At 47.4% G+C, this 20,845-nt stretch overlaps 1 protein-coding gene across 3 annotated transcripts in view; it reads right to left on the bottom strand.

Annotated features, from left to right (window-relative positions):
* Positions 1-251: 251 nt before the first annotated feature.
* Positions 252-20,845, bottom strand: part of SDHAF3 (succinate dehydrogenase complex assembly factor 3) — a 40,052-nt gene continuing 19,458 nt past the window's right edge. The window contains exons 1-2 of one of the 3 annotated variants that reach the window (XR_010307472.1): positions 7,053-7,134; positions 580-627 (exon numbers count right to left, since the gene is read on the bottom strand). Coding sequence is in view for 1 of the 3 variants with exons in the window: in XM_064166891.1 (XP_064022961.1) it covers positions 424-627 (204 nt within the window). In the remaining 2 variants the exon portion in view is untranslated. Of the gene's footprint in view, positions 628-7,052; positions 7,135-20,845 lie in introns of those variants that run through there. The other 2 variants (XM_064166891.1, XR_010307471.1) reach the window with 2 other exon arrangements.

Genomic DNA, 20,845 nt, shown 5'->3' on the forward strand with positions numbered 1-20,845 from the left:
GTTCTCCAGCCCTCTGACCACCATGGTGATCCACTCCTCTGGATCCACACCAGCAAGTCCATGTCTCTCATGATGTTGGATGACCCACAGCTGAATAGAATACTCCAGATCTTTTGCTGCCCTGTGGGTGCCAACACTAAAAAAAACCCTCAAACCCATCTATACTAAAGTTGTTCATCTACTTTTACTGACTTCCTTAAGCCACTTTGCATCAGGAGAGGGGAAAAAATAATTGCAATTCACAAATAAACTGTTGTGACTATTCCACTTCAACATTTATTCTGGCACAGAAAGCCCAATGGCCAGAGAGATGTGTTTTAGGCAAGCTCTGGCATCAGCTGTGCCTATTATTCCACACAAGTCCAGCTGGAAAAGGAAACTTCAGAATGCTTCTGTAGGCAGTCAAACCATTTCTAAGAGCTTTTAGGTTTTGTGTTCCATGTCTTTGGAAATGGTGCTTTTCCTCTTAGGTTTGGTAGCTTCATCCATCAGTTCCTTCAGCTGCCCAATCTGTTCATCACGGAAGTCATTCAGTTTATCTTCTGTGAGCTGCATTCCATACAGAGTCTTTTCTCTCAGGTGTTCTTTGTCCTCATGGATTTGCTGCTGGATCAGTGCTGCATAGTTCTAAGGAAGAAGAAGAGATACAAAGTTCACCAAAATGACAAAGGCAGGATTCAGGTTGACTTTTAATCCCATTTTATCACAGGATCATAGGGTGTTAGGGATTGGGAAAGGACCTCTGGAGATCTTCCACTCCAACCCATCCTGCCAGAGCAGGACCTGAGAATTTAGTGCAGGTCACACAGGAACACATCAAGGCAGGGTTGGAAAGCCTCCAGAGAAGGAGACTCCACAACCTCTCTGGGCAGCCTGTGCCAGTGCTCTGGAACCCTCTTAGAGTTCTTGCTCCTGTTGAGGTGGAACTTGCTGTGCTGCAGTTTCCATCCACTGCTCCTTGTCCTAGCCCAGGGCACAAGTGAGCAGAGACTGTCCCTGTCCCTTCCTCACCTCACACTAGAGCAGGCTGGCCACAGCCTTATCCAGCCTGGCCTTAAACACCTCCAGCCATGGGGCCTCAACCACCTCCCTGGGCAACCCATTCCAGCCTCTCACCACTCCCATGCTCAACAACTTCCCCCTCACAGCCACTCTGACTCTCCCCACCTCCAGCTTTGCTCCATTCCCCCCAGTCCTGGCACTCCCTGAGAGCCTGAAATGTCTCTCCCAAGCCTTTTGGAAGCCCACTTCAGATCCTGGAAAGCCACAAGAAGGTCACCTGGGAGCCTCCTCTGCTCCAGCCTGCACAGCCCCAACTCTTTCAGTCTGTGCTCACAGCAGAGCTGCTGCAGCCCTCTGAGCATCCTCCTGGCCCTGCTCTGGACATGCTCCAGCATCTCCACATCCCTCTTGTCATAGGGGCTCCAGAACTGGATGCAGTACTCCAGGTGGAGTCTCACCAGGGCAGAGTAGAGGGGGACAATCACCTCCCTCGACCTGCTGGCCACAGGGGCTTCAAGGACAGATACCTTCACAGAAATATTCAGGCTGGGAAAGACCCTTGAGATCACCAAGTCCAACCACTGCCAACCCCTAAACCACATCCCCATACCTAAATGACCTTTCAACACATATTGTGTGCTCATTCCCTTAAAGGAAGAGGACTCCACCCCTGTCCCCTTTCTGTACTGCTCTGAACATAAACAGTCTGTTCAGACTTAAAGTCTGTTGTAATAGAAAGCATTTAGAGCTACTTAAATAACAGCATTTTATGTCCAGTGATAGGCAAAAGAGTCATCAACACCAAGCAGATGAGCATCATAAAAAGCAAAGCTTTCTGAAGGGCAGAAATGGAAGTGGCCAAGAGGTCACAGCAAGCACTGTAGGTTTGGAGTTGGAAAATTGCTCTCTCCCCACTTTGGAGCAATCTTGGAGCATTATTTTGCTCCATTAAAACACTCAGGGATTTTGCAAGGGCTGCAGCTCTTCAGGGTGAATCCAACTAGTGCTGTGTTCAAAGCCCATCAGCACAGATCCTGCCTGCTCCCCAGCTCTCTCTGCTCACTACCAGCAGCTCTCCAAGAAGCTGCAGCTGCTGCATAAGTCAAATCCTGATAGCATCTCTGCTTGCTGATGGCATGGAGAAGAGAAAGCTTCCAGGAGACCTTGAAGTGGCCTTTTAGTAACTGAAGGGGGCTACTGGAGGGCTGGGGAGGGACTATTGACAAGGTCTTGTAATGACAGGACGAGGAGGGTTTGAAATGGCAGAGGGGAGATTCAAACTAGATGTTAGGAAGAAGTTCTTTGCAGTGAGGGTGGTGAGACAGTGGCATAGGTTGCCCAGGGAGGTGGTGGAGCACAGAATGGTGCTTCACATGCCCTCTGCAGATCCTTCCATCAAATAATGGAATGAAATACAAATGAGCTCGTCCAAGCTGCTCTTCACACAACTTGGTTTTGGAGCTCTTTCTTAATTACTCTACCTTTAATCACTACTCTGCCCTGGAGAGGCCACATCTGGAATATTGTGCTCAGTTTTGGGACCCTCAGTTCAAGAAGGACCCGAGGGAACTGCTTGAAAGAGTCCAGCACAGAGCCACAAAGACGTTGAAGGGAGTGGAATATCTTCCTCATGAGGAGAGCCTGAGGGAGCTGGGGCTTGGAGTGTGGACAGGAGAAGTTTGAGGGGTGACCTCATTAATACTTATAAAGATGTAAAGATGAATGCCAGGAGGCTGGAGCCAGGCTCTGCTGGGTGATACCCAATGACAGGACAAAGGTCAATGGGTAGAAGGAGGCTCAGGCTGCCCAGAGAGGTTGTGGAGTCTCCTTCTCTGAAGCCTTTCCAGCCCTGTCTGGATGTGTTCCTGTGCGACCTGCGCTGGATTCTCTGGTCCTGCTCTGCCTGGGTTGGACTGGAAGATCTGCAGAGGTCCCTTCCAACCCCTAACATTCTATGATCCTGTTTTCCCAGAAGACTCAGGAAAGCTGCTAAACTATGTGATTATTGATCATTTTACAGGGTAGTGACCAAAGCAACACAATGATGCCCAAACTCTACGCAGCTGTTACTATCTAAGGGTCAGAGTTTGTTTCTGGTTGCTTTATTTGGAGTTTGGGAAGAGAGAATGAAAAATTGATTCAGCTAAAATGGAGCCAGGGAATATAATTATGTAATACTTAGCAATCAGCATGGAGAACTGTTATTTGATCAGGAAGGTATACAAATGAGCTGCTTTTCTGTTTTGAACACAGATCACTAATATGGTTAAACTGGGAGAAATGACATTTATTTGGAGGAATATGGGAGAAGAAAAAGCTCAAGGAGTAACTCAGCTCTCTTTATAGCTTAAATAATATGTTGTTTTAATGTCCTTTTTGCCATCTAAGACTTATGAGAGCATAAACTGAAGTGAAAGTGGGAAGTTTGTGGTTTGCCCATCAAGGTAAACCTATGTAAATGCTATCAAGTCCAAGATGGAACACAACAGCATCAGAGTACATCAGAGATTCATACAATGGTTTAGGTTGGAAGGGATCTTAAATCATACAGTTCCAACCCCCCTGCCATAGACAAAGACACCTTCCACTAGACAGTTTGCTCAAAGTCTCATCCAGCCTGGGCTTGGACACATCCAGGGAGGGGGCATCCAGGATCTCTCTGGGCAACCTGTGCCAGTCTCTCACCATCCTCACTGTCAAGAATTTCTTCCTAATCTCCAGTCTAAATCTGCCCTCCTCAAGCTTCAATCCATTCCCTTCAGTCCTATCACTGCAAGTCCTTGTCAAAAGTCCCTTCCCAGCTTTCTTGTAGGCCTCCTTCAAGTACTGGAAGGCTGCTCTAAGGTCTCCCCAGAGTCTTCTTTTCCCCAGGCTGTGCAGCCCCAACCCTCATCAGAGTGACTTTACTGTCATTTGTGGAAAAAGAAGCTGTAATTACCTTATTTCTTACTGGATGCACAAGACTTACATCAGTACTGTACATCAGGGCCAAAATCTAGGTCACTAAAAGCTTTTTGTATCATCTGATAACAACCATAGTCTTTAAGATCCTCTCCACTCACACTAATAAGCTTCAGCTCAGCCCTTAAATAGAAAGCTTGAGCTCATTCTAGGGAAGAAGAAAGGACAAATAAATAAACCAGAAGGGAAAAAAACCAACATTTAAAAAACAATAAAGTGGCCAAATAAGCTCTGAAAAGAGAGGTAGAATCATAGAACCATAGAATGGTTTGGGTTGGATGTGACCTCCAAAGGTCATCCAGTCCAACCCCCTCTGCTGTCAGCAGGGACATCCTCCACTAGATCAGGTTGCTCAGAGCCCTGTCAAGCCTCACCTTGAGTATCTCCAGGGATGGGGCCTAAACCACTTCTCTGGCCAACCTGTTCCAGTGTTCCACCACCCTCACAGTAAAGAATCTCTCTCTAACATGCAAGTTCTGAAATGGAGATGCAGCACAAGAAATGGGGCAAGAGGTGCAACAAAGGAGATGGTCATGCAGATGGCTTCCAATGGCTCAATGAGGTCTTGTCATAGAATCATAGAATCAACCAGGCTGGAAGAGACCTCCAGGCTCAGCCAGTCCAACCTAGCACCCAGCCCTGGACAATCAGCCAGACCATGGCACTAAGTGCCTCAGCCAGGCTTTTCTTGAACACCTCCAGGCACAGCAACTCCACCACCTCCCTGGGCAGCCCATTCCAATGCCCATCACTCTCTCTGCCAACAACTTCCTCCTAATATCATGGCTCTCTTCCCTTGGACAGGTTGTATCATTCCAAACATGAGCTCCACCAAACAAAAGAATAAAACACACCAAAAAAAAAAGACAACAAAAAATACTTCTGTTATGAAAGAATAAAGAGAAACATTCTTCTCTGCAGCCCATATCAGTATCTGAGACTCATTTTCTGAGGTGCTGGAAGGTGTCCAGAGAAGGGCAGCAAGGCTGGTGAAAGGTCTGGAACACAAACCCTGTGAGGAAAGGCTGAGGGAGCTGAGGGTGTGCAGCCTGCAGAAGAGGAGGCTCAGGGCAGAGCTCATTGCTGCATGCAACTACCTGAAGGGAGGCTGTAGCCAGGTGGGGTTGGGCTCTGCTGCCAGGCACCCAGCAACAGAACGAGGGGACACAGTCTCAAGTTGTGCCAGAAGAGGTCCAGGCTGGATGTTAGGAGGAAGTTGTTGTCAGAGAGAGAGTGATTGGCATTGGAATGGGCTGCCCAGGGAGGTGGTGGAGTCGCTGTGCCTTGGGGGTGTTGAAGCCAAGCCTGGCTGGGGCACTTAGTGCCATGGTCTGGTTGATTGGCCAGGGCTGGGTGCTAGGTTGGACTGGCTGAGCTTGGAGGTCTCTTCCAACCTGCTTGATTCTATGATTCTATGATTCTCATTTCAATTACCACTGGAGGCAAAAACACTTGGAAGAGAAATACATCTTTAAAAAATCCATTACAACTCAATCTAGTTAACAATTCCAACCCAAAAGATGGGAAGTTTTTCAGTTTGCACCTTCATCTGTGAAAAAGGGTGCTGAAATTACACTGCTTCTGCTACCAGTGCCATTGCTCTGAGTAGACAAATAAGCTGAGGATCTAAAAAGTTCAACTTTTCCCATGAGAATGGTTTCATCTTTTCATCCAACCCCCTAATCATGTCTCAGCAATTTGCACCGTGGTTATTTCCTGACTTGTTTTGATATTCTCTGCTCTGCCTGGCAGCATCTGGCTAATAAAAAAGCTGTCCTCTGCACTTTTAGCTGTTGATGATGTTTTGGCTGGCAACTGTTATGTTAGAGTCTCACCGATTATTCAAGGTTTTATCACCTGCTGTTAATTTAAAGCAGGGCAAGGGAAAAGACTGGAAGTGATAACATCAGTTTGGGTTTTAGGAACTTGACTTGCTCAATGCATCAGTCACACTGGAGTGTTTCTGCTGGAACATTGAGCTAAGAAACCTTGGCAAAAGTGCTTCGCTGCAGATAATTCCCAGGGAAACAGCAACATTAAGTACAGGAATTTGAAATATGGATCCAAGCTAGAGGAGGGGAGATTTAGATTAGACATCAGGGAGATGCTGTCTGCAGCTACCTGAAGGGAGGCTGTAGCCAGGTGGGGTTGGGCTCTGCTGCCAGGCACCCAGCAACAGAACAAGGGGACACAGTCTCAAGTTGTGCCAGGGCAGGTCTTGGCTGGATGTTAGGAGGAAGCTGTTGTCAGAGAGAGTGATTGGCACTGGAATGGGATGCCCAGGGAGGTGGTGAAGCTGCTGTGCCTGGAGGTGTTCAAGAAAAGCCTGGCTGGGGCACTTAGTGCCATGGCCTGGTTGCTTGGCCAGGGCTGGGTGCTAGGTTGGGCTGGCTGAGCTTGGAGGTCTCTTCCAGCCTGTCTGATTCTATGATTTTATGAAGAAGTTCTTCACCAGAAGGGTGCTGAGACACTGCAACAGGTTGCCCAGGGAGGTGATGGAAGCCCCATTCCTGGAATTTTTGAAGTCCTGGCTTGGTAGGGCTCTGAACATCCTGATCTAGTGGAAAGTGTCCCTGCCCATGGCTGGGGGGTTAGAACAAAAGATCCTTGGGGTCCCTTCCAAGTCTGACAATTCTAGGTCTAGGGAGGTTCTTTTCACCCTCTACTCTGCCCTGATGAGACCACACCTGCAATACTGTGTCCGGTTTTGGGCTTCCCAGTTCAAGAGAGACAGGGACCTGCTGGAGAGAGTCCAGTGAAGAGCCACAAAGATGACTGGGGGATTTGAGCATCTCCCCTACGGAGAGAGACTGAGAGCCCTAGGGCTGTTTAGTCTGGAGAAGAGGAGACTGAGAAGAGATCTCTTCAATGTCTATAAATATCTGAGGGGTAGGTGTCAAGTGGCTGAGGCCACTCTCTTTTCAGTGCTCAGCAGCAATAAGACAAGGAGCAACAGCTACAAACTGGAACAGAGAAGGTTTCACCTCAACATGAGGAGAAACTTCTGTACAGTGTGGATGACAGAATCTTGGAACAAGCTGCCCAGAGAGGTTGTGGAGTCTCCTTCTATGAAGTCTTTCCAAACCCACCTGGATGCATTCCTGTGTGGACTGCCCTAGGGGATCCTGCTTTTGGCTCTCTGGAGGTCCCTTCCAACCTCTAAGGTTCTGTGATTCTGTGATTTTTACCTGGAAAAAAAAAAGAAACCCAAACCCTAAAGACTGTTTTAGGAACATACACAACTAATTAAAGCACATCACTTACAGACTCCCAGCTCAATCCTTTAAACAGAGAGGAATCATCTTAAATTTGCAGTTATTTCCTCCAGAAGCATTACTTCCAGATTTAATAAGCAGATCAGAAGGCCATGGGTGTAAAAGTCAGATCCATCCCTTAGGATAAACAGGTAAAAACTTCCCCAGTTTCAAGTGAACTCATTCATAGATTCATAGAATGGTTTAGGTTGGAAAGGACCTTGCAGATACAATTCCAACCCCACCTGCCAAAGGCAGGGCCACCTTCCACTAGCCCAGCTTCCTCGAGGTCTCATCCAACCTGCTTTTGAACGCTTCACAGGCTCACAGGATGTCAGGGATTGGAAGGGACCCAAAGAGACCATCAAGTCCAACCCCTCTGCCAGAGCAGGACAATACTATCTAACACAGATCACAGAGGAACACATCCAGACAGGCCTTGGAAGGCTCCAGAGAAGGAGACTCCACAGCCTCTCTGGGAACCTTACAGTAAAGAAATTCCTCCTTGTGTTGAGCTGGAACCTCCTGTGCTGCAACTTACACCCATTGCTCTTGCCCTACCCCAAGGAGCAGTGAGGAGAGTCTGTCCCACTCCTCCTGACCCCCATCCCTCAGATATTTATAAGCATTTATTAAATCCCCTCCAAGACTAAACAGTCCCAGGTCTCTCAGCCTCTCTTCATAAGGCAGTGCCCTCCAGTCCCCTAATCATCCTTGTAGCCCTCTGCTGGACTCTCTCCATCAGATCCCTGTCTCTTTTCAACTGGAGACCCCAAAACTGAACACAGTATTCAAGCTGAGGTCTCACCAGGGCACAGTAGACGGGGAGGAGAACCTCCCTTGATCTGCTGGACACACTCTTCCAAATACACCCCAGGATCCCATTGGCCCTCTTGCCCACAAGGGCACACTGCTGTCCCGTGGTTAACTTGTTAGCCAGACTTGCAGCCTCCACAACTTCTCTGGGCAACCTGTCCCAGTGCCTCAGCAGCCTTGTGGGGAAGAATTTCTTTCTAATGTCTAATCTCAATTGACCTTCTTCCAGTCTGAAGCCATCAGCCCTCATCCTATCACTACATATCTTTGTAAAAAGTCTCTCTCCAGCTCTCCTGTAGTCAATCTACTCAGCCTGGCACTCTTCAAAGCTCTATTCTACAGAACTAACTCAATTTATTTGACCACAATCATTTGGTTACAACATCTTCCATCTTGCCTTTAAAGAACAGCAAGAGGACAGCTCTCTCCTAATAAATGTCCACTAAGATCATTGACATTTTCCTTAAGACAACTAGCCACATACTGCTTCATGTTTCTAACCTCACTCTGTAGACAGAAGGCTTATTACTGCAATTAACATCTACTTCATGGTACTTAATAAAAGGCAAAGAAAATTAACTCAGTAGCCTCTGTACTAGACCCAGGGCAAACTGTTAAAGTTGCTGCAGCAGCAGAAGCCAAGTGACAGTCAAGCTTTAGAGCACTTTGGAAAGACATAAACATTACCTCTGCCAAATGAATCATGTAAGCTGCTTTAAAAGCCTTCCTATTTTCTAAGCACTAGAACAAATCTGAACATTTCCTTCCTCTCCAGGTATATTATTCTCAAAATCACAACAGAAGCTTCTTTATTCTGTTTTCCTTTCCTAAAAGACTGTGATACATAGAAGCATAGAATCAGTCAGGGTTGGAAGGGACCACAAGGAGCAGCCAGTTCCAACCCCTCTGCCATGAGCAGGGACACTTCACACTAGATCAGGCTGACCAAAGCATCATCCAGCCTGGCCTTAAACACCTCCAGGGATGAGGCTTCCACCACCTCCCTGGGCAACCCATTCCAGGCTCTCACCACTCTCATGCTCAACAAATTCCTCCTCACAGCCAGTCTGACCCTACCCACCTCCAGCTTTGCTCCATAGAATCACAGAATGGTTTAGGTTGGAAGGGATCTCAAAGATCATCCAGTTCCAATCCCCCCACCACAGGCAGGGACATCTCCCACTAGAACAGGTCACTCAAGGCCTCATCCAATCTGGCCTGGAACACCTCCAGGGAGGTTGTGGAGCACAGAAGCACCCAATGTGATCAAAGATCACATTGGGTGCTTCTGTGCTCCACAACCTCCCTGGGCAACCTGTGCCAATGTCTCACCACCCTCACTGTAAAGAACTCTTTCCTAACATCTACTTTGAATTTCTCCCCTGCCAGTTTAAACCCATGGGAGAAACTACCACAGCCAGAAAATCCTGCAGATAAAAACAGTCAGAGAAAGTAACAATTCCCATTGAAAACACAACTCTAAATCTCTGCAGTTTCTTAAGGTCACAAAAATCTAAAGCTTAGAAATCTCTGACTCTTGCCATGGGTTTGTACCTTATAGATCTTTTATACAGGAACTGAACTTCATCAGAAACAGCCACTGCTGGAGAAAACAAAGGTCATCAGCATGTTCAAAAGATGCTACAGAGGAGTCTTGCATCTCTAATGACTACATCAGAGCCCCCACATCTGAACAGCATCCTCCACCAAAACAATCTGTAATCATCTGCAAATCTCTCTCTGTTTACCTCTTTATCCAAGGGCTCTGACATTTAAAAGGATTTTTATAGCATCTGTCACAATACAGCAAGTATGGGCTGGGTTGTCACAGAAGATTGGGGAGGATTAAGTACAAAAGGAAAAAGGGAAATTGACTGATTCACGGTTTCAGAATTCAATAAAGTACTGCAGAGGCAGCTCAACTGAAAGCACTTCTGAGAAATGCCATTAAATAGTCTGTACTTTTCTTGGGGAGAGCAAATTGAAGCCTGAACACGTTCTCCTCTAAGCTCTACACAACAGACACCTTCAAATGGACTCACCTAAATCCTGTTACTGGGCATGGCCAAGAATCGTAGAATAGAACAGAACAGAACAAGACAGAACAGAATAGAGTAGAATCAAGAAGGTTGGAAGAGAGCTCCAAGCTCAGCCAGCCCAACCTAGCACCCAGCCCTGGCCAATCAACCAGACCATGGCACTAAGTGCCCCAGCCAGGCTTGGCTTCAACACCTCCAGGCACAGTAACTCCACCACCTCCCTGGGCAGCCCATTCCAATGCCAATCACTCTCTCTGACAACAACTTCCTCCTAACATCCAGCCTAGACCTGCCCTGGCACAGCTTGAGACTGTGTCCCCTTCTTCTGTTGCTGGCTGCCTGGCAGCAGAGCCCAACCCCACCTGGCTACAGCCTCCCTGCAGGTAGCTGCAGACAGCAATGAGCTCTGCCCTGAGACTCCTCTTCTCCAGAAATGTCCTTTCTGCATTTGTGTTCAGTTTTGCCCTCATCAGTCCAATACAGGGCTTCAGAGAAGAGGGATTGAGGAGTAATCTCGAGGTTACACTGAGATTAAGGAGTGTTCAGATATTCTTCTTGCCATTTTTGATATATCTTTGAGGTGCTGCCTATGAGCAATCTAATCACAAATGGAAACAAACAATCAAACAAATCCCATTTCTTGGGGAAAGAAGAAAAGGAAATCTTTGGCAAGAAACTTAGCTAACTTGCTCTAGTATCACAGAATTACAGCCTGGAGCAGAGCCCTGTGAGGAGAGGCTGAGGGAGCTGGGGGGGTGCAGCCTGCAGCAGAGGAGGCTCAGGGCAGAGCTCATTGCTGGCTACAACTGCCTGAAGGGAGGCTGTAGTCAGGTTGGGCTCTTCTGCCAGGCAGCCAGCAACAGAACAAGGGGGGACAGCCTCAAGTTGTGGCAGGGCAGGTCTAGGCTGGATGTGAGGAGGAAGTTGTTGTCAGAGAGAGTGATTGGCACTGGAATGGGCTGCCCAGGGAGGTGGTGGAGTCACCATCCCTGGAGGTATTCAAGCAAAGCCTGAATGAGGCCCTTAGTGCCATGGTCTGGTTTATTGGCCAGGGTTGGGTGCTAGGTTGGACTGGCTGAGCTTGGAGGTCTCTTCCAACCTGTCTGATTCAATGATTCATTGAGACTTGGGCTTCTAAGTCATCCTCCATCCAATGGAAAAGGTCTCCATTATGACTTTAAGGCAACCCTGATACAGACATCCTTCCTCCACCCAAAATCTTTCCCTAATGAAGTTTCTCATGTCCTAGAAGGTTTCTGAGTCATCCTCTTTTCAACTAAAACCCTGCTCCACACAAAACTTTGAAGAATAAAGGGACCTGCTATTTTTCCACCACTGGGATTTAATGCATCAGCTGGAAACAAAACTTTTTACCAGCTCCATCGTAAAAGATAAATATTTAATTGTGTGTAGCATAAGTTATGCTTATCAGGGCAAACAAACACAGTCCCAGGCAAACTGCCAGCCACGCTTCTAAAAACAAAGGTCTACCACAGCTATCTGGTCAGTTTTAGGTGACCATTCTGCTGTTGGAGTGGCATCTGCTGGCAGGCAGGCACTCTGCAAAAAAGCAGATTCATCAATCCGATGGAAAAGGCAGGGAAAGCAAGGAAGGGAAGGCAGGGAAGGCAGGGAAGGCAGGAAGGCAGGAAGGCAGGAAGGCAGGAAGGAAGGAAGGAAGGAAGGAAGGAAGGAAGGAAGGAAGGAAGGAAGGAAGGAAGGAAGGAAGGAAATGAAGGCGAGGAAGGCAAGCAAATAACGAAGGGAAGCAAAGAAGGAAGGAAAACAAGGAAGAAAGGAAAGCAAATAATGAAGGGAAGCAAAGAAGGAAGGAAAACAAGGAAGAAAGGAAAGCAAAGAAGGAAGGGAAGCAAGGAAGAAAGGGAAGGAAGGAAGAAAGGAAAGCAAAGAAGGAAGAAAAGCAAAGAAGGAAGGAAAGCAAGGAAGGAAGAAAAGCAAGAAAGAAAGGAAAGCAAAGAAGGGAGGGAAGGAAGGAAGAAAGAAAAGGAAGAAAGAAAAGCAAGGAAGGAAAGCAAGGGAGGAAAGGAAGGGAGGAAAGGAAGTTATTCCCAAAGTAAGTCTTTCACTTGCTTCTTGACTGGTGATTTTTGTCTGAACAACCTAATTCCTTTCATTTGCAGCCCATGAACCAGCGCAGCACTGCCAGCACTGCCTCGGAAATGTTCTTTTCACTCTTCTATCAGCAGCAGAACAAGGAGGGGGGGAGAAAAGACACAGCTATACCAGATCTCATCTCTCTCTAAACCACTAAGGACATCATCTGTGTTTGTTATTTAATTAAAATTCTTCACCTCATGGAGCTCTTAAATAAATTCTCAGAGTGACTCAGGGTAATGGATGTCAATAAGCTCGCTAGCGTGCCTCGCTGCAATCAACTGACTTTAAACATTCAAGAGGCTCAGAAACCAGCTGAACATCTGTGGTGCTTTGCTGTACACCTTAAAATTCACTCCAGGCCTTACATCAGGTTTAAGCTACTGTAAATGAAGTATACACACAGAACAAATCGTTTCAGCACGAAGCAGAATATCGGTCACAACAGCTCCCTGCGGCACTACAGGCTTGAGGCAGAGTGGCTGGAAAGATTTGGAGGGGGGTTTGGCCTCGATGATCCTCAGAGGTTCCTTCAAACCCCTGATGTTCTGTGATGCTGTGATTCCCTGCTGGGTTATCAAAGGAAGGGTGTGTTTAAAATCCTGGGGCTTTTTAGTCTGGAGAGGAGGCTGAGAGGGGATCTGATTGATGTCTATGGATGTCTGAGGGTTGGGGGTCAGAAGAAAGGGACAAGAATAGCCTCTGCTCACTTGTGCCCTGGGACAGGACAAGGGGCATTGGATGGAAACTACAGCACAGCAAGTTCCAGCTCAACGTGAGGAAGAAATGCTGTAAGGGTGACAGAGCACTGGCACAGGCTGCCCAGAAAGGCTGTGGAGTCTCCTTAGCTGGAGACTTTCCAACCCTGTCTGGATGTGTTGCTGTGTGACCTGAGCTAGATTCTCTGGTCTTGCTCTGTCTGGGTTGGACTGGAAGATCTCCAGAGGTCCCTTCCAACCCCTAACATCCTGTGACCCTGTGAAAACTACTGGAGTAGCTGCTGCCTTCTGCTCCTGGGATGGTGAACTACCCCAATGCAACCATCAAGCACATGATGAAAATATTACAGCTGGAACAGATGGACACCACAGCCAAGTCTTTGAATTTTTCCTCAAGGTGTTCAAGCAAAGCCTGGATGAGGCACTTGGTGCCATGGTCTGGTTGACTGGACAGGGCTGGGTGCTAGGTTGGACTGGATGAGCTTGGAGGTCTCTTCCAACCTGCTTGATTCTGTAGTTCTATGAATTACAAAGCTTCCCAACATCTGCAGCAGGAAGCTAACAAATCTCAGTATGCATTTTAATAAATTACAGAATCACAGAAGTGGTTTGGGTGAGAAAAGTCCTTTAAGATCATAGGGTCCAACAGTAAACCGAAGACCACCGTGGTCATTAATGACTGAATGAGAATGGAGTCTGTGAAAACTCTAGATTCTATTAGAAAATCCAACAGCCTACTTGCTTCTAGTAGAGGGAAAAGCCTTCTCAATTTAAGCATCTGCTGCCATCATGTGTACACTTCAAAAGCTGCAGTCTTAAGAAGGTTGCTTCCCATTTGTCAAGTCATAATTCAGCTTTCAGACTACAAGAGAGGGCATTACAAATTTCAGTGAGGAGCAGGAGAGAGAAAGAGAAGAGAGGAGAAGAGAGCAGAGAGAAGAGAGGACAGAAGACGAGGGGGGAGAAGGAGAAGAGAGGAGAGAAGAGAGAAGAGAGAAGAGAGGAGAGAGGGAGAAGAGAGAAGAGAGAAGAGAGAGGGAGAAGAGAGAAGAGAGAAGCGAGGTGACAGATGAGGAGAAAGAGGACAGAGAAGGAGGAGAGAGAAGGAGAATCACAGAATTGTTTTGGTTGGAGAAGACCTCTAAGATCATTGAGTCCAACTATCAACCTAACACCACCACTCTCACTAAACCAGGTCCCAAAGTGCCATGTCCACACTCTTCCTGAACACCTCCAGGGATGGTGACTCCACTACCTTCCTGGGCAGCCTGTTCCAACGTCTGACCACTCTTGAAGGAAAGAAATGTGTCCTATTACCCAATCTAAAGCTCCCCTGGAACAATTTCAGGCCATTTTCTCTCATTCTAACACCTGATACTAAGGAAAGGAGACACATCCCCACGCAACTTACTTTCAGGGAGTTGTAGAGAGTAATGAGGTCTCCCTTCAGACTCCTCCAAGCTAAACACCCCCAGTTCCTTCAGCTGCTCCTCCCCAGCTCTGTTCTCCAGACCTTTCACCAGCTTTATGGCTCTTCTCTGGACTCATTCCAGCACCTCAATGTTTTTCTTGTAGTGAAGAACCCAAAACTGAAGCCAGCACTCAAGGTGTGGCCTCACCAGTGCCAAGTACAAAGGAACAATCATTTCCCTGGTCCTACAGGTCACACTATTCTGATCCAGGCCAGGATGCTGTTGGCCTTTTTGGCCATCTGGGCACATCCTGGCTCACATTCAGGCAGCTGTCAACCAACATCTCCAAGACTTTCTCTGCTGGGCAGCTTTCTATGCACTCTGCCCCAAGCATTCATGGGGTTGTGGTGACCCAAATGCAGGACCCAGCACTTGGCCCTATGAACCTCATATGATGAACCTAGGTCCATTGATCCAGCCTGTCCAGGTCCCTCTGTAGAGTCTTCCTGCACAGCTTGGTGTTATCTGCAAACTGACTGAGGGTGCCCTCAATTCCCTCATCCAAATCACTATCATAAAGATATTAAAGAGATCTGGCACCAACACTGAGCCCTGGGGAACACCACTTGTGCCTGCCTGCCAACTGCTTTTAACTCCATTCACCATCAGTGTGTCTCTATGACAGCTCTACCCTCAGATGTCACTCACACATGTGGGGCTTTAAAAGCCACCCAATTTACATCATGCTACTTGAGTGGACACCTCCCCATTATGCCAAAAGAAAGAGTAAATGCAGAGGATTCTGGAGCAATTATTCAGATGTGCTCCAGATTCCATTTTTAACAGGCAGAAAAATCTCCACTTTAAGTCACCGAAGAAAAGCTCAATTTTGTGTCTACCCAGGCTAGAAAAGCACATCTATTAGAGAATGTGCAATTACAGCACTCATAATATTATTGCAGTAATTACAAAATATGGTACTTGACAGCACTTGTGGAAAGTTGGCAGTGTTTTGTCGTGTTGATAGGGGAAATGCAGTGACAACACGGTAAAAAAAACCCTCCCGTGCTTACTAAACACTACCAGCTGACAACATTCACACAAGTACCAAACAAATGCTAGGAGGAAGGTGTTGAGAAAACACAGACGAGCAGAAATCCTCAGGGATCTGCAATTCCAAGTCATCTTCGGCTTGCTGGGTTGCCCCACTATGCTGTCTTAAAATACAACAGAGCTCCAAGGGTTTAGAATCATAGAAGCATAGAATCAGGCAGGGTTGGAAGGGACCACAAGGATCATCTAATTCCAACCCCCCTGCCACGGGCAGGGACACCCTAGCCTAGAGCAGGCTGCCCACAGCCTCATCCAGCCTGGCCTTAAACACCTCCAGCCATGGGACCTCAACCACCTCCCTGGGCAACCCATTCCAGCCTCTCACCACTCTCCTGCTCAGCAACTTCCTCCTCACAGCCACTCTGAACCTATTCACCTCCAGCTTTGCTCCGTATTCTTTTGTGGATTAGTTCATAGAATGAGTTGGAAGGGACCTTATAGATCATCTAGTTCACAGTATCACAGTATCATCAGGGTTGGAAGAGACCTCACAGATCATCCAGTCCAACCCTTTACCACAGAGCTCAAGGCCAGACCATGGCACCAAGTGCCACGTCCAGTCCTGCCTTGAACAGCTCCAGGGACGGCGACTCCACCACCTCCCCAGGCAGCCCATTCCAGTGTCCAATGACTCTCTCAGTGAAGAACTTTCTCCTCACCTCAAGCCTAAATCTCCCCTGGCGCAGCCTGAGGCTGTGTCCTCTCGTTCTGGTGCTGGCCACCTGAGAGAAGAGTTCCAGCCCACCTGCCATTGGCAGGAAGACCTCCAGCTTGCTCAAGGCCCTATCCAGCCTGGCTTTCCGCACTCACAGGGAGGGAGCATCCACAGCTTCTCTGGGCAACCTATTCCAGTGCTCCACCACCCTCATGGGGAAAATTCTCTTCCTAATGCCTGAGCTACCATTAGCCTCTTCCAGTTTGAAGCCATTCCTCCTCACCCTATTTCTGCAAGCCCTTGTAAAAAGTCCCTCCCCAGCTTTCTTCTAGCCCCCTTTAGGTACTGGAAGGCCACTCTAAAGTCTCCACAGAGCTCTCTCTTCTCCATATTGAACAATCCCAACTGTTTCAGCATATCTTGACAGCAGAAGTGCTCCAGACCTCTGATCATCTTCGTGGCTTCCTCTGGACCTGTTCTAACAGGTCAATGTCCTTCTTGCATTGGGGCCACCAGAGCTGGACACAGGACTCCGGGTGGGGATCTCACAGCAGCAGAAGGAATCACCTCCCTCAATCTGCTGGTCACACTTCTTTTCCTGCAGCCCAGGATTTGGTTCATTTTCTAATTAATTGTCTATTATCTTCATCTGAAAACATAAAGTGATAAAGTTTATGTTTTAAAACACCTGGAGGTATTTAAGGCCAGGCTGGAGGAGGCTCTGGCCAACCTGGTCTGGGGTAGGGATTGGAACTAGATGATCCTTGTGGTCCCTTCCAACCCTCATTCTGTAATTCTCTGAAAGCTCTTGTAAAATACCTCAGATTTTCAAAAATCTCCTGTAAAACACCTCAGGCTCTCTAAAATGTCCACTAGAACACCTCAGGTTCTCTAATATCTCCTGTAAAATACCTCAGGCTCTCTAAAATCTCCTGCAAAATACCTCAGGTTCTCTAAAACATCCACTAAAACACCTAAGGTTCTCTAAAACATCCACTAAAACATCTCAGGTTCTCTAAAACATCCATTAAAATCCCTCAGGCTCTCTAAAATCTCCTGCAAAATACCTCAGGCTCTCTAAAACATCCACTGAAACACCTCATGTTCTCTAAAACATCCACTAAAACACCTCAGGTTCTCTAATATCACCTGTAAAATACCTCAGGCTCTCTAAAATCTCCTGCAAAATACCTCAGGTTCTCTAAAACATCCACTAGAACACCTCAGGTTCTTTAAAATCTCCTGTAAAATACTTCAGAACAAGAAAAATGCACAGAACATCAAGCTGGGGGCAAAGGAAGCAGAATCCCTACCTTCCCCTCTTCCCTTCTTTTGAAATTGAAACAGGAATCTAACAGGATTCATACCTGCAGCCATGCAATTTGAAGGCTACTTTTTAAAGACAACACTTTCCTTTCTGTACCCTGTCCTGAGATACTTGGAAGTGGCTGTCAAGGAACACTGCAAAAGGAAACTCAGGCTAAGTTGCAGCAAATCATAGCATCATAGAATCATAGAATCATAGAATCAACCAGGTTGGAAGAGACCTCCAAGATCATCCAGTCCAACCTAGCACCCAGCCCTATCCAATCAACCAGACCATGGCACTAAGTGCCTCATCCAGGCTTTTCTTGAAGACCCCCAGGGATGGTGCCTCCACCACCTCCCTGGGCAGCCCATTCCAATGGGAAATCACTCTCTCTGTGAAGAACTTCTTCCTAATATCCAGCCTATACCTACCCTGGCACAACTTGAGACTGTGTCCCCTTGTTCTATTGCTGGTTACCTGGGAGAAGAGGCCACCCCCCACCTGGCTACAATGCCCTTTCAGGTAGTTGTAGACAGTAATAAGATCACCCCTGAGCCTCCTCTTCTCCAGGCTAAACAGGCCCAGCTCCCTCAACCTCTCCTCATAAGATAAAGCTCAGGGACCTGAATGCACATTGCCAAAATAAAAGGCTCCTGACCACTACAGATCTAACTTCAGAAAGTCTGGAAGCCCTAAGAGTGATCTGCTATTATGTCTAGAATTTATACTGAATAAAGTCTTTCCCCCACACACACAACACAAGCACTACAGGGTGTGTTAGCCAGCAGAGTTATGCATATGCTGTGTCTCATATGGCTTGGACAGAATCTGGTACTACCACTAGATGGAAACCTGAATTACCTTTTCAACTGACAATCCTGTTACAAAAACTCCACTGCTGGTTCTATTTCTGCCGCCTCTGAGCATTCCTGCTTTCTTATTTAGAGACCTAACCACACACTGGCTGCCACAAAGCCTGGGCAGCCTCTTCCACTGCCTGACCACTCTTTCAGTGAAGACATTTTCCCTGCTATCCAACCTAAGCCTCCTCTGGAACTATGTCAGGCCATTTCCTCTCATCCTATCACCTGACACTAGGGAGAAGAGACTGAGTCCCACCTCACTGCAACCTCCTTTCAGGGAGTTGCAGAGAGCAATGAGATCTCCCCTCAGCCTTGTCTTCTCCAGACTAAATACCCCCAGTTCCCTCAGCATCTCCTTGATGTATTAAACATCTCTTCTAGTGCAGGGTGTGCACTATGCACAAGCCAGTAAGTAGCCACCAGGTTACTCAAGTCTGTCCTCATAAGACCACTTGGATTCCCATGGGAGAGGAGCAGGCACTAGCTCCAGCTTCTAAACCCAAATTTGAAAGAGCAGCTAAAGGGGGTCTACAAGAAGGCTGGAAAGGGTCTGTTTACAAAGGCCTGGAGTAATAGGACAAGGGGCAAAGGTATGAAATTAGAGAAGATAAGATTTAGGTTGGACATTAGGAACAAGTTCTTTACCATGAGGGTAGTAAACACTGCAATAGGTTGTTCAGAGAGGTAGGTGAGGCCCCATCCCTGGAGATATTCAAGGTGAGTGGACAGGGCTCTGGGCAGCCTGATCTAGTGGAGGATGTCCCTGCTCAGTGCATGAGGGTTGGACTCCATGACCTTCAGAGGTCCCTTCCAACCCAAAGCATTCTACGATTTGTATGATGGAAGTAAATTATAGAATCATAGAATGGGTTGGGTTGGAAGGGACCTCAAAGCTCAGCCAGTTCCAAGTCCCTGCCATAGGCAGGGACACCTCCCACTAGAACAGGTCGCTCAAGGCCTCATCCAACCTGGCCTTGAACACCTCCAGGGAGGGAGCAGCCACAACCTCCCTGAGCAACCTGTGCCAGTGTCTCACCACCCTCACTGCAAAGAACCCTTTCCTAACATCTAGTTTGAATCTCCTCTCTGCCAGTTCAAACCCATCCCTCCTCATCCTGTCATTACAAGTCCTTTTCAATTGTCCCTCCTCAGCCTTCCTGTAGGTCCCCTTCAGATACTGGAAGGCCACTCCAAGGTCTCCTCAAAGCTTTCTCCTCTCCAGGGTGCAGAGCCCCAACTCTCTCAGCCTGTCCTCACAGCAGAGCTGCTGCAGCCCTCTAAGCATCTTGGTGGTCTCCTCTGGACTGGCTCAAATAGTTCCATGTCCTGCTTGTGTTGGGGGCTCCAGGACTGCAGACAGGACTCCAGGCAAATGTCAGAACATGAAAAGGATGTTACCACTGTGAAACTCTGCTCTAAGGATCCATGTGGCCAACCTTCATTTTTTTGGTCAAAGGGACAATTGCCCATGATTGCTGGTTCAGGAAACTCACCAGAACAGGGTACATCAAGGCAAAAATTGCCATCTTACACAGCTAGACTTCAAATCTGAAGAGGAAAGCAGGCCACCAGGAAGGCCAGGTCAGAGCAGCAGGCTGATTTCCTGTGGCAGGTCATACTCAAATGCCACATGCTCTTCTCTTCAATTTGTCAGCCACAAATCCACAGCTCTCAGAAAAGGGAGCCATTCTGTTCTGCCTTTTTGAGAAAGAGAGGAAATTGTCTCCAATTTGGTTCTTAGAAATTAATACCCAGTGAACACCCTAAGTGAGAGCTAAATATGTTAAGACTCAGTAGGACTTTACTTCTAACAAGAAGTTTTTCATCCAGATAGCCATAAAATCACTGGAAGCAAATTCCACTGTATCCGGTAATGTTAAAATGAAATACTGCTCTTAAATCCTATTTCACCACTTTTATTAGAGTCATTCAATGGCAAAAACCTTCAAGTCATATTTCACTCCCTCAAAAATGCACTTCTTTGTCAGACAAAGAAAAGATCACTAATACAATGTCCTTCTCTGAAACTGAGAGCAGAATACAAGAGGTTAGCAGCAGTTTTAGGCTTCCACAGCCCATATATTTGCTGGGAGACAGCACAAAGGGCAGCCCACACCTCCCATTCCCATCCCAGTCTGACTGGGCCACAGATTCCTCTTCCACTAACCTACCTTTCCTTGGCTGTTTGCACTTCAAATTCCCTTTTTAACAGCTCAACACATTTTTGAGTGTGAGAAGCTTAAAAATAAAAAGGGAAAGGAAGGGGGAAGGGAAAGGAGAAGGGAAGGGGGAAGGGGAGGGAAGGGGAGGGAAGGGAAGGGAAGGGAAGGGAAGGGAAGGGAAGGGAAGGGAAGGGAAGGGAAGGGAAGGGAAGGGAAGGGAAGGGAAGGGAAGGGAAGGGAAGGGAAGGGAAGGGAAGGGAAGGGAAGGGAAGGGAAGGGAAGGGAAGGGAAGGGAAGGGAAGGGAAGGGAAGGGAAGGGAAGGGAAGGGAAGGGAAGGGAAGGGAAGGGAAGGGAAGGGAAGGGAAAGGAAAGGGGAAAGGGGGAAAAGGGAAGGGGAAAGGAGGAAAGAAGGGGGAAGAAGGAA

Source organism: Pogoniulus pusillus, chromosome 28 (genome assembly GCF_015220805.1).
Source record: "Pogoniulus pusillus isolate bPogPus1 chromosome 28, bPogPus1.pri, whole genome shotgun sequence".
Lineage (NCBI taxonomy): Eukaryota > Metazoa > Chordata > Aves > Piciformes > Lybiidae > Pogoniulus > Pogoniulus pusillus.